Raw genomic sequence first — 14691 nt, 5'->3', positions numbered from 1 at the left:
CTCATATTTCTATACATGTTTGATATAACAAAAATTATCTCGGGCACTTAATTACGTTCAATTCCCCTTTTTCCCTAGTTTGTGATTTTGTAAAACATTAATTTATTCACTTACATTTTACAATAAGTCAAAGTTTAGGTATGAAAAGCATTTTAAAGATGAATTTGTTACTGGTCATGCGACTGCATCATAAAACAAACTATCTAGAAGTCATTTGGGAAGGTTTATTATTAAATACATGATGATTATACAGTGAATGTTACTGTTTTAAAATCATCAATATGATAAATAAATTACCAAATTTTGCTTGAATATCAAATGAAAATAATTGCACATATATTAAGATGTGTGGGACTACCCAAATGTGGCATCGAAATTCGGTCTAAAGTTTTGAAATGATATTTAAACCCTATTTTATAAGGCACGCTACTTCGATGTAATTTCCGAATAAAATGACAATATTGTTTCACCTTTACCAGAGCTCAACATTCTTTTTCAGGCTTATTAAAGTACTGCGGTGTATTAACCATGGCAAACTTAGAAATAAAGATAACGAATCGAGAGCATTTTGTGTATTGATGTATTTATTGGTAGAACAGGCACATTTTATAATTCATTTTTCGTAAACATTCAAGTAATTATTATGACACCTCCAATATACAAATGTTTATGGTAAATAACTCCGTATAATAATGGATAATACGTTTGTTAGTATGGCCTGCTGAAGTGATGGAAGCAAATTGGTTACAAACGAAACTAGTAAAATTATCTGTAAAATTAAAGATCGTATATTTGATTACAAGGATACTGATGTACTGAGTAAAACTTACAACTTTTTTTGTTAATACAGTGTGTTTATCAAGGAAAAAGGAATGATAAAGTATCTGTATTGTTTGCATGATTATCAAATACCATAGGATATTGTTATTTTATACATACAGTATGTTATCATGGCTACATTTATATGGTATAGACGTAGATCATTATTCATACAGAAACAAGTTAATTACACACTCATTTCAAAATTATGAAATGCTGAAGTTATCTTTTCTAAAGATATCGAGTACTTAGGAGCGCTAACATCAAAAAGTACTATAGGGCTTCGAAAATATCAGAATGTGTAAAGTAAACAAATAGACTCATAACTATTCTTGAATCGTAAAATTAGATTCTTTGATACTATACTATTATAATACAACCTATAAATTGTGTTATATCTAAATATATATCGCAAGTTCGCATTGTTTCATTGTATAATAATAAACACAGTCATACATAAATTGTCAGATATATGACTATAAGCAGGTGGGTATGAATGTCAAAGGTCACTTGAATATGTGCACAAGATAAATCAAGTAGTCACATTACCCCCAAATACTGAGTAGTATATGTGGTCGAAATACGTGGTCGATTGGTTTAATGTTCTTGACTGGAGATGCGAAGGTCGAGGGTTCGAATCCCGACACGGCACTAATATCCTTTGGCAAGATATTTATCTGCACTTGCTACTCTCCACCCAGGTGTTAAATGGGTACCCGGTAAGATGCGAACGTTTATGTGGTTAGATGATGTAAAATGGCGACTGGCTGAAATGCTCCCTAGGGAGTGGGAAATGTGCATACATTGTGTGCGGGTAAGCCTGAATTCGATGACAGGGGTAATAATATATATGGAAAGCGCTTAGGCACACCGTCGGATCTATGTATAGAGCGCTATATAAACACGGAATATTATTATTATATAACATTATAAAACATCATTTTATTAGTAAGCTTTCTAAATTTCAATTAATAACACGCAAAGAGCTTTCCTTTGTACGAACATTACTTACAAATCACTACGAGCGTCACAGATAACTGTATCAATACGTGCATTTTTGTTGTAGCATTTTCTAGATTATATGATACACATGATATTAAATCTCTATTTAAAACACTAGCTACAAAGTATGCAAAATATGTGAAACGATGTTTAACTATACAGAACAATTTTATTTCATGTGCAATATCCTAACTTAGCATATGCAGCATTTACAAGTAGTAATATCAATACCTCCTAATCGCATATCTTGTGATTAACCATACGTGAAGAAGTTCTCTGATACTATCATCATCAGGCAAATTGAGACCAATAAGCCTCTAGAAAGACGCTATTAAAGAGACTGCATTGCATTCACCTACACATTCGCTTAGATTTCACCTGTTTCGCCTGTCTATTCGTTCTCGTTTGATATATACACTTGTAATATGTATGCACTCTTGATATGGATTTTATACTACAAAACATTGGTAAAGCATTATGTTTTATACTACAAAACATTATGTCGTTACTATGGTTTCCTTATGACAACAACAACAAAACACAAATGTATAAGCATTTAAAAACAAATAGAACAAACCTTTTCCTTTAACATGGTTAGAACATAAAAAACCTAGTTAATTTTTTTTTTAAACAGTTTACTTAGAATGCAATTGTAATATGCAATATCAATACCATAGTATAGTTCTACGTAAATATGCATCTTGTAACAATATATTCATAGAAAAAGGATCACATAAGAGTGCTGCCTGTCAAGTTCAGGTGTACTTTTTCTGTCTCGAATATCAAACATCACAAAGTCAACACTGTACAAGATTGTTATCACATTTTATCTCGTCGGCTTGCGTAAAATGTATACAAAACATGAAAGTACATAACAAAAAATATCAACAGCCATTTTTATTCTTTGGGGTTATTATTTACGATCATGTTTGCTTCTGTGTAGTATTAAACTGTAAGGGCTCATTTAACCAAGTGAATGAGATGCTACACTACCAATTCCTAATACCTTTTTTTTTATTTTTACAAATAACATATTAAATATCTACCACTCTTAACAAGACAAACTAGTGTTAATAATAAGTTGCCATGGTAAAGTTTTTTTTTTTTTTTTTTTTTTTTTAAACATATCTCGCCTTCAATGAAGTAGATGAGCGTTTGAATCCAACCAGATCTTTATCAATACAGCAGTACTTATTACATTCAGTTCACATCATTGCATTTCAATAACTCAATAAAATCATGAAGAAATGCTAACATGAAATGAATTCCAAATGATATTTCCAAAAAACACGATATATTCTCTTGACCTAGTGAATATGTACCCCGGACGGAGCAACACAATGACTGCATATAGGCATTCATGGCTTGACATCATACCTTACATCAAGTTAAAATTAACTATGTACAGCTCTTAGAAACGTTTTTTGGAGATATAAATGTCACTATCAAATGTGCTTACAAATCTACATGAGAAGCCAGAGAGAAATCTTCTTTCATTACAGGAATAAACGATTTTAACTGCATCGGTTGTAATTTATGACCAGTGTTTTATTTGGAGAAAAAATAAGGACAAGCTGTCTCATAATGGATAAGGCAGTTGTACATTCTGATCTTGCTATATATTGTTATTACACACATGCCCCTTTAAGTTAATCTAACACATATTACACGTACAAAGTATTTGAAACAAACAAATTTATACGATTTTTTGTTAGTCTGCAGATAAATTAATCCCTTAGCTAATTGACAATTAACATTGTTTTTATGATAGTACTCTACAGTCATGAACTTCACAATGAGTTATATGAGAGAGCCTTGAAATTTAAACTGGAGCTTAGAATGTACATGCAAATGTGGAATTGATGCACTTGAATTCCATTCTACATAACACATTAAGAATTTAAATATGATAGCAGGATAAAAGGTCTTGCAACATTATGTAAGTAAACTGTACATATAAATCGAGCTCGTACGTTAACAAATTAACAAATTCTACACTGGACGATTTGCTCATATCTTAATGCGCAAATCATTATGATGGAGATGATATACACTGTTGGTCATAATGGTGGGATAATTTTGTTTTACTCCAGTTTATGGAATGATTTTGACAATGATTTATTTCTAATAGATCTAAATAGAAGTATACATTCTCAGATTTTATTGAATAATAATTTGCGAGTGTTTGTTTTGCGTGACTGCTAAAGCATGTGTGTGCTACTATGTTAATCAACTAGGGGACCTACGTCTTTAAGTCATAACTGCCAGAAATGAGGGTTAATGCCTCACAAAGGGCAATAATATAGCTGATCGCACGGTTTTTATTCTGGGGCCTCATAGTAACGAGGCCATTGCTTAGCCATTGAATCATGACTGTACGCAGCTGGGACTGGGGTACATCGCCGCCCCCACAAATATAAAAACACAAAGAAAATGCAATAGATTTTCAATAATTCATTGCATTTTCCCCCGGTCCACAACAGGAACAATTCCATTTTAAGGCCATGCATTATGGTTTTAATATATCGGGGATCGGGGCAATATGCAACGAATTATTGATTATTTATTGCATTTTCTTTGTTTTTTTGTATTTGTGGGGGCGGCGACGTACCCTAGCGCCCGCTGTGTACAGTCATAATTCAGTGGCTAAGCAATAGCCTCGTTACTGTGAACCCCAAGGATCCAAACCGTGTCCATGTGCTTCATTCGTGCCCTTTTATGAGGCATTAATCCTCATTACTGTCAGTTATGACTTAATGACGAAGGTCCTCTAGTTGATTAACATAGTAGCACACACATTCTTTAGCAGTCACACAACAAAAACACTCACAAATTATTATTCAATAAAATCTGACAATGTATCCTACTATCTAGACCTATTAGGAATAAATCTTTGTCGAAATTATTCCATAAATTCATTTCTAAATATAGAGTCTAAAAAGTAAAAGCTAAACATAAGATAACTTGAATTGAGGCTCATAATTGTTTTTTTATCAAATGAAAAATGAATGAATTTACAACATGATAAGAAACATGTGCCACGCAATTGAGCTTACATGCAGAAAGTACACGAGCCCACGGACGACTGGATATTTATCCAACACCCGTCTTCTCCGTTGGTGAAAGTCGTTATAAAAAGTATATTAATATTAAGATATAAAAGTAATATAAACTAGATGGGGTGTAAGACCTAATCAAGAGAAAAATATACATTTCATACAATCAGGAGAACAACATCACTGAGTAACATAAAGAGGTCACCTCTAAGCCTAAATGTTGCAAGTAAGTGCAAAAAAGAAGAGGACCCAATCTGCCTTTAAGGAGCCATTTGCTCGTGAGTGTAGAACAACATATACAAACATTTTGATATGAAACTCATGCTATAACTTACTTGGTAATACTGCACTTTTAAAATGTTCAACTTATCTAAACTTTAAGGATCCAAAGATTACCTAAATGTGATGCATATATTTCTATTCTGAAATATATATCAGATATAATCTAAATCAAGACGTTGCCTACATTACATCATATTCTGCCATGAAGAACATTTTCTTTGTGGGGCTTGTGGAGGGGATGGCCTGACGCACGCATTACCTTGAACATAATTCAACGTTAATAAAAGCCATTCTCAAAATACATCGTATGTACTTTTTCAAAAGGTTTAAAACATATACACAAAATTCTACTGCAACACATTTATTGTACTCGTTAATAACGAGTGAATTTTTCTAAGGATTGTATAAAGTACCAATATAAACATTTAAAAACAAAGTAATTAATTACCTGATCTATTTTACAAGTATTCACATGATTCAAATATGTTAGAGCTTTATAGAGAGAAAAGTACACACTGGTATTAAAAAAAGTTGTTGAAGAAACTCAAAATAACATGAATAACATATAAGGGGAAGGTTATTTTAGATCCTCCGTTTACATGTAAAACGATGGTTCTCGGTTATGCAGGAAATTCATAACAAACATATGCGTCTTCGAACATGAAATGACATACAGGTGTGTATATATGAGTCAGTAATTCACACCATTATTACGATAATGTAAATGTATGTATTCTATAAGTCCAAAAATTATCTCGTCGCATTTATAACGACAAAACAATGATAATGACATTAGAAATGCTTTACATAGGGCAAACCAAGCCAAGATCTTACTGTGTTTTAAATGTTTGAAGCTATACGTAAATGAATTAAAAAATAATGGCGAAATAAATTTCTAATAAAACCTGAGACGCCTTAATTAAAAACTGTTTAAATAGTCTTTGCCAAATCGACATGCTGATAAAAATGAATGCCATCGATGCTAAATGTTTTCCCTCAAGTATGAAGAACAAAACCCTATCAAACCAAGCTTACATGAAAAAAAAAAAACAAATTAAAAGGTAGACAAATGTTTCACTATATTTGACATCAAAATATATTTACGAACTTCAGCAAATAATGTAAATATTAAGTATTTAGTGCATCATATATTTTATCCACTAAAGATTAACTTGAGTTCTGGTAAAGAGAGAAAATGAATTCTCACAGAATTAAACGAAACTTACACTGAATGTTCAAGATTACAAATAAATGTCATTTGCCTAACAATTTTGGTAGAAAATGTATACTGGCTGAGTAATGAGCATAGAAAGATAAGGCAATCAAGGTAAGTAGGCACATATACATCCTTCTGTGTACAGTGCTTGTTACTTTACCAAGACTGGGCCAAATTTATTGTGATCATGATGACTCCAGAACCTTGCAGTACACACGATGACTTATAAGCTACATGATCAACTTGTTCGGATCCATGCAACACCTTTTCTTTCACAATGCAATCGCATGACGAGAACTCAACTTTATCTTTAATGACATTGGAATTTGAATAAAAACATACCGGCAGGTCTTGGAATGTATATTATACTAATTTGTGAAACGAAAAAAAAAAAATGATACCCCATGACTTTGCAAAGATTTTGTGTTTAGTACATTGTAACAAATGCAAGGTGTATGACCATGTACGTGAAGTACCACAGAGAAGGTAGCATGAATTGTCTACAAGCCCCTGACTCTAAATGAGATTCTATTTGGGGTGTGGTAGTGGTTTCCGGGCGTTCATTTACATGTCTACTGATGTTGGAAGTAGGTGATGTAGGTACATTATTAACACTCTGTCTTGTTGTTTCTTTTCCAGGTGGCCATTCGGAGTCATCGCACGTTGTTTCATTCACAAGCGAGGTTACATCATGTGAGCAACAAGAGAAATGAGTGGTATGGGGTAGCAAGAAGATACCGCTGGTAACTTGGCCATTATCTGTAATATCATCTTTGACGTCCATCTTCCGATTATTCTGGTAACATGATAGTGTGGTTGTAACGCTACCAGAAGTAGCTCGACAATGTACTTCATACGGGTAATTGCTGTTTTTACTTAAATCTATGAAGCATTTTGCAGGTCCGGAGGGGATTTGTACATTAATCTCCTTCTTTATAGTTTCATACCAATTGTTTTCAAAACTATGCCAGACTACCGTTAATACGTACCCATCCTCGTCGAGAGTATCAACGTTATCTATCCTCAGATTCACGCAAGGAGAAGCGTCTACATCTGTGACTGAGGTTGAAAATCTTTGTAATTGGGATGGGTTTTTAAAGCCCTTGATATCTACTTCACCATTTATGCAGAACGGACGAGTATTAGATTCGAACCGAAGTGTGTAATATGGAACACCCTGGAATGTGTTGATAGGTGACAACGGGATATGGAATGGGACCACACCAGGTTTACCTGCTTGTAGCGTTACCATTTCGGTGATATCTCTGCCTGCGACGGGAACCGGACTTCCAGCAAGAATGATGGCCAAAGCGACAATCATCTGGGCCACGATTAAAGGACACTGGTCAACCGATGTTCGACGTTTGGTCTAAATCAAAAGGGTATGAATGTAAAAGAACGTTGTCGAAGTTGACATTCTCTGACATAAACAACGCTCTACAGTGAAAATATGATATTTTGGCCTTTAAAAAAATGGATGGGATTTAGTAAAATCGAAATTCTAATCGCCCTGAAAGCGATTAACAAATATGATGAAGCTGTACGAATCTAAAGTAATAATAGTAAATATAGACAGAAAAAATGTATTTTCTTGAAATACCAGTTTTATGCTACAAAATGTTCAAACTCTTAGAACAGATGATTGAAATATTTACTTTTTCTCAATATGCAAAGGGTAATATGCGAATATCTGCATCATCGCATCGTTCCACTCATTATTAAACATGCTGATTAGGTTAAGCTTCGACTTGTTCCTTAGAAAATTATTCTTCAAGTTGTATTGATGTTTTAACACAAATCTCATCGTGGTTTTTCTTGCGCAAATGCAGAAGTAGAATCCATTCTATCGTAATGTACTATTTCATAGCTTGAATCTCGGGTATTTATATACGTGATAAAAATATATGTCTTACCCATATTTTCCGCACTGATTTTAAGGAGGTTCCTTTGGAGGAAACAGGTTTTCCGTCGTACAACTTTTGGTAAAAAACGTCAGGTGGGTTTGTTAGGACGCTGCTGAAATAAGTTTAGAAACAAGAGTTAGATGACGTAAGAAGTGATCAAAGTAGTAAAACAGGCTAATCAAATTGGTTCCCTAGTAGGGTTTACTCTGATGAAATTGAATATCTCTTGCCCATTAAAAATACATAAGAAAAAGAAAAAAGAATCTGTAACAACAAATGAATATATCAATGTTTACAAATAGACTTCCATGTACGTCGCAGAAATCCCACTTACGGCCAGGATAAAATACCTGGATTTAAAATATAGACCTCACCAGTACCACGGATACCGCATCAGGCCTCACTTCACTATAATCTAGCTTGTAAGAAAAGAGTCCAACCAGGTCTTACGTCCGAAAGTGTTCTAATCCTTCTAATAGCTGTTGTCCTACAGTTAAAGTACTTACATAATTGTTCTTTTTCGTAAACGGTTATTAGAAACATTATGAAGAAACAAAAAGATTATAAATATCCACTGAACAAACATGACAAAAACAAACAAAACTGTTTTTGTGGATGATGCAACCAATCACAGAGAGAATTTTACATATTAATAAGTCCTGAATAAATCATGTCCTACGAAAACTAAAGTTTTCTTAAATAAAATAAATGGAAAGTGACTTATACCTCTTTAACTCAGTTGAAGTTCCGTTGATTTGTAGATGATTTCCAGCATTCATCGGAGAAGAGGGTTCCTGACAGGAATAATCAATTAAATTATAGAAAATATGAAAACACACTAAGAGAGAAGACAAATTGACTATTAGTTTTGGTGAGCACGGTAGTTAACGGTGCATAAAACAAAGAGTAACACAAAGTCTAACGTAGGTGCATGCAATTTAAACGTTCATGTTTTCACAACAAAAACAGATTCTGATTCAGATTAATTTAGGGCTATGAATAGAACATTTGGTCATTACTTTTTGCTGTGTACGAATGTTTAATTTCATCTTGATGAAGTTAGAGTATTATTAGTGGAAGACCAGCCTGTAGGTCCCGTGACCAATCTCTGGGAACAAAGGTTTAGAAGTGTTTTTGTGTTCCCTGATGAATACCGAACAATTTTGACTTGGGATGCCCCCTTGAAAATCCCAGGCATTTTCGTGAGGGGTCAAGAAAGGTCACATAGGGATAGAAATTAAAATAGTTCCAATCGTGTCAATATGCATATCAAATTACTCATCTAGCCATGAGGATTCCAAATATGTATAGTTTGCTATACCTCCGACCTTAAATGAGGGCGCTATGGTCAAAATCGTTGAAAGGTCAACACACTTTTGACTGGTGGTCAAATTCACCAACATAGACCAGACGAGTAATTTGATATGCATGTTGACAAAATTGGAACTATTTGAATTTCTATTCCTGTGAGACCTTTGTTGACCCCTCACGAAAATGCCTGGGATTTTCAAGGAGGCAGCCCAAGTCAAAATTGTTCGGTATTCATCAGGGAACACAAAAACACTGTCAAATCTTTGTTCCCAGAGATTGGTCACGGGACCTTCAGGCTGATCTCCTACTATATATATATCTAAACGTATTATTGCATACGATTTTGTTAACGTATTTACGTAAAGTTCCAATCGAAAGTATGGTTTGATCAGAGAGAATTCAGATAAAAAATAATCACTCACTCTCATTTCTCTGTTTTCACCAATTAGTGAGTGACATCGAGATTCTGGTTCTTCAGACGGATGACCATCATTCTCTGTAGTTTGATGAATTTGTTGAAAGGGTGGATCAAGTCCGTTGTATTGCCACGTCTGAGGTTTATGCGGGGCAGAACAGTCTGTGCCATTTGTCGTCACAGGACTCTTCATAGATTCCATCTGATCTAGCATTGGATCGTGTTCACCTATGTCAGGATATTTCAGCTTAGCATGTATGAAAGGATTGTGTTCTCCACTGCCACATTTTTCATCATGATGGGTCCTTGTGGGGGGATTCTTCAAGGAGGGTTCATCGGCTCGTCTCTTCGCATTGTCAACCTGAGGTGCTAACTTTCCTGTACGTGACTGCGTGTCTGCATCATTCATTGTCACCGTCACACAGCCTCTTCTGATTAGGTACTGGTGGCCTCCAGATCGTGGATCTGTTGTTTCTTCTTCATCCGGATCACCTGTACATGATGATATGCCTTCTATTGCATGTGGATGACCCTCGTTTACAGCTGTCTGAAGGGGTGTAAAACCATCTATGTCTTTCACGTTCATGTTTGCTCCATTCAATGCAAGGTAATCCACTATGTCTTGGTGTCCTTCTTGTGCAGCGGCTTCTAGTGGTGTCCATCCATCATGATCTTGTTCATTGACATTAGCATTGTGGTGAGTGATTAATTTCACGATGGCTATGTTGCCATTGTAACATGCCGCATGAAGAGGGGACTTGCCGCATTCATTTCTTTCATTCACATCATATCCGCTAGAGACTAGGAAGTTTACCACATCGATATGGTCATACTGTGTTGCGATGTAAAGCGGGGTCAATCCGTAAAACCTGTTGCCCTTAGCTCCTTTCGCCATGAGATATTTGACAACTTCTAAATTGCCATTTTTTACTGCAGCATGTAATGGCGTCCAACCTCTGCGATCGTTCCTGTTGACATCAGATCCTTGTTTAATGAGATATTCCATGACTTCTATATGGCCTCCCGAAGCTGTACCATGGAGAGCAATCATCCCTTTGTCAGCTTCGTCGTTCACATCAGCGCCATTGGAAATGAAGAATTTGATGATGTCTAAATGACCAAAATACGCTGCAGCGTAGACTGGGGTCATTCCATCATATCTGTTCTGCTTTGCTCCCTTCGTCGTGAGATATTTGACGGCTTCTAGATGGCCCTCTTGAACGGCAGCATTGAATGCCGTCCACCCAGTGTCATCTTCCTTGTTAACATCAGATCCTTGTTGAATGAGATATTCCATGACTTTTATGTTCCCTCGAATAGCTGCACCATGGAGAGGAATCATTCCTTTGTCATCTTCTTCGTTCACATCAGCGCCATTGGATATGAGGAATTTTATTATGTCTAAGTAATCAAAAGCTGCAGCTGCATAGAGTGGGGACATTCCATTATATCTGTCCTGCTTCGCTCCTTTAGTCATGAGATATTTGACGGATTCTAGATGGCCATATTGAACGGCAGCATTGAATGGTGTCCACCCAGTGTTATCTTCCTTGTTCACATTGGATCCTTGGTCAATGAGATATTCCATGACTTTCATGTGCCCTCGAGCAGCTGCACAATGGAGAGGAACCCTCCCTTTATCATCTTTTTCGTTCACATCATCTCCTTTTGAAACAAGGAATTTTACGATGTCTAAATGACCCAGTTGTGCTGCAGTACAAAGTGGGGTCATACCAGCATAAGTATTATGCTTTGCTCCTGAAGTCGTAAGATATTTGACGGCTTCTAGATGTCCATATTGAACAGCAGCATTGAATGGTGTCCAACCCTTAGCATCCCCCTTGTTGACATCAGAACCTTGCAGAATGAGATATTCCATGACCTTCACGTGGCCTCGAGCAGCTGCACAGTGGAGAGGATTCATTCCCTTGTCATGTACTTCGTTTACATCTGCACCATTGGATATGAAGAATTTGACGATATCTAAATGACCCAATTGAGCTGCAGCACAAAGTGGAGTCACACCAGCATATGTGTTCTGCCTTGCTCCTAAAGACGTGAGATATTTGACGGCTTCTACATGTCCATATCGAACAGCAGCATTAAATGGTGTCCAACCCTTGGCATTAGCCTTGTTAACATCACATCCTTGCTGAACGAGATATTTTATGACTTTCCTGTGTCCTCGAGATGCTGCACCATAGAGAGGTATCCTCCCTCTGCCATCTTCTTCGTTTACATCAGCTCCTTTGAATACAAAGAATTTGACGATATCTAGATGGCCGAATCCTGCTGCGGCATAGAGTGGAGTCATTCCAGTATACATGTTCTGCTTTGCATCTTTATTCAAGAGACATTTGATGGCTTCTAGATGTCCATATTGAACAGCAGCATTGAATGGAGTCCAACCTTTAGCATCCGCCTTGTTGACATCAGAACCTTGCAGAATGAGATATTCCATGACCTTCACGTGGCCTCGAGCAGCTGCACCATGGAGAGGATTCATTCCCTTGTCATGTACTTCGTTTACATCAGCACCATTGGATATGAAGAATTTGACGATATCTAAATGACCCAATTGAGCTGCGGCATAGAGCGGGGTCATACCATCATAGGTGTTTTGCTTCGCTCCTTCAGTTATGAGGTATTTGACAACTTCTAGATGACCATATTCAATAGCAGCATTGAATGGTGTCCAACCCTTGGCATCACTCTTGTTCACATCAGATCCTTGTTTAATGAGATATTTCAGAATTTCAGTGTTACCGTGAATAGCTGCACCGTGGAGAGGAATCATCCCTTTCTCATTTTCTTCGTTTACATCAGCTCCTTGGGAAATTAAGTATTCCACGATGTGTAATTGACTAAAGTCTGCAGCTGCAAACATTGGAGTCATTCCATCACATCTGTTCTGCTTTGCTCCTTTACTCATGAGATGTTTGACAGCTTCTAGATGGCCAAATTGAACGGCAGCATCGAATGGTGTCCAACCCTTAGTATCCCTCTTGTTTACTTCAGATCCTTGCAGAATTAGATATTCCATGACCTTCATGTGGCCTCGAGCAGCTGCACCATGGAGAGGAATCATCCCCTTGGCATGCGCTTCGTTTACATCAGCTCCATTGGATATGAAGAATTTTACGATATCTAAATGACCTAATTGAGCTGCGCTATAGAGTGGGGTCATACCAGCATATCTATTCTGCTTCGCTCCTTTCGTTATGAGATATTTGACAGCCTCTACATTGCCATATTGAACGGCAGTATTGAGTGGAGTCCAACCTTTGACACTACCTTTGTTCACATCAGACCCATGCTTGATGAGATATTCCATGACTTTCAAGTTGCCTCGAGTAGCTGCACCGTGGAGAGGAATCATCCCTTTCTTATTTTCTTCGTTCACATCAGCTCCTTTTGAAATGAAGTATTCCACGATGTGTAAATGACCAAAGTCTGCAGCTGCAAAGACTGGAGTCATTCCGTAACATCTGTTCTGCTTTGCTCCTTTACTCATGAGATATTTGACGGCTTCTAAGTGGCCATGACGAACTGCAGCATTGAATGGAGTCCAATCCTTTGCATCCCCCTTGTTCACATCAGATCCTTGCTGAATGAGATATTTCATGACTTCTATGTGGCCTCGAGCAGCTGCACCGTGGAGAGGAACCATCCCCTTGTCATTTACTTCGTCTACGTTAGCACCGTTGGATATGAAGAATTTGACGATATCTAGATGACCAAAGCGTGTAGCGGCATAGACTGGAGTCATTCCGTCACATCTGTTCTGCTTTGCTCCTTTACTCATGAGATATTTGACGGCTTCAAGATGACCATACTGAACGGCAGCATTGAATGGAGTCCAGCCCCTAGCATCTGTTTTGTTGACATCAGACCCTTGCTGAATGAGATTTTCCATGACTTTCAAGTGGCCTCGAGATGCTGCACCATGGAGAGGAATCATTCCTTTGTCATCTTCTTCGTTCACATCAGCTCCATTGGAAATGAACAATTTGACGATGTCTAAATGACCAAATTGTGCTGCAGCATAGAGAGGGGTCTTACCAGCATAACTGTTCTGCTTCACTCCTTTCGTTATGAGATATTTGACGGCTTCAAGATGACCATACTGAACGGCAGCATTGAATGGAGTCCAGCCCCTAGCATCTGCTCTGTTGACATCAGACCCTTGCTGAATGAGATATTCCATGACTTTCAAGTGGCCTCGAGATGCTGCACCATGGAGAGGAATCATTCCTTTGTCATCTTCTTCGTTCACATCAGCTCCATTGGAAATGAACAATTTGACGATGTCTAAATGACCAAAATACCAAGCGTTATTAGAATCATTCTCTAAGATTTCTTTGACCTTTGCTTGCTGCAGAGAAGATGAGCATATTTCCAATGCGACGCACTTTTCATCAGCAGATGTGTCGGTATTCAATTCTACAAGAGCGCTGTGTGACAGCTCCTTCTTTTCGTCCTCCATTTTTGCATCAGGTCGAAGTAATGTAGGAGTATTAGAGAGAACACTATACCCTCCATCTGGATGCTCTCTCCGTGCTTCATTGGGTTCAGTATTCAAAACAACGGATGCATGTTGTGATGGCATATTATGCAGTGATGTGTTCAGCGATATAACGGTTCCATTGGCCCTACAATAAAAGACATATTTCTGTCGTTGTACTC

The 14691-nt window shown here is 37.0% G+C and overlaps 1 protein-coding gene across 1 annotated transcript in view; it reads right to left on the bottom strand.

The window, feature by feature from the left end:
• Positions 1–14491, bottom strand: part of LOC115929609 (serine/threonine-protein phosphatase 6 regulatory ankyrin repeat subunit A-like) — a 33343-nt gene extending 18852 nt beyond the window's left edge. Inside the window, exons 1-2 of the mRNA XM_030999148.1 lie at positions 10013–14491; positions 7365–7744 (exon numbers count right to left, since the gene is read on the bottom strand). Coding sequence (XP_030855008.1) covers positions 7365–7744; positions 10013–14491 — 4859 coding nt within the window. The remainder of the gene's footprint in view (positions 1–7364; positions 7745–10012) is intronic.
• Positions 14492–14691: the final 200 nt, after the last annotated feature.

Source organism: Strongylocentrotus purpuratus, unplaced genomic scaffold (assembly GCF_000002235.5).
Source record: "Strongylocentrotus purpuratus isolate Spur 01 unplaced genomic scaffold, Spur_5.0 spur5_scaffold_5, whole genome shotgun sequence".
Lineage (NCBI taxonomy): Eukaryota > Metazoa > Echinodermata > Echinoidea > Camarodonta > Strongylocentrotidae > Strongylocentrotus > Strongylocentrotus purpuratus.
This window is presented reverse-complemented; position numbering and strand designations above follow the sequence as displayed.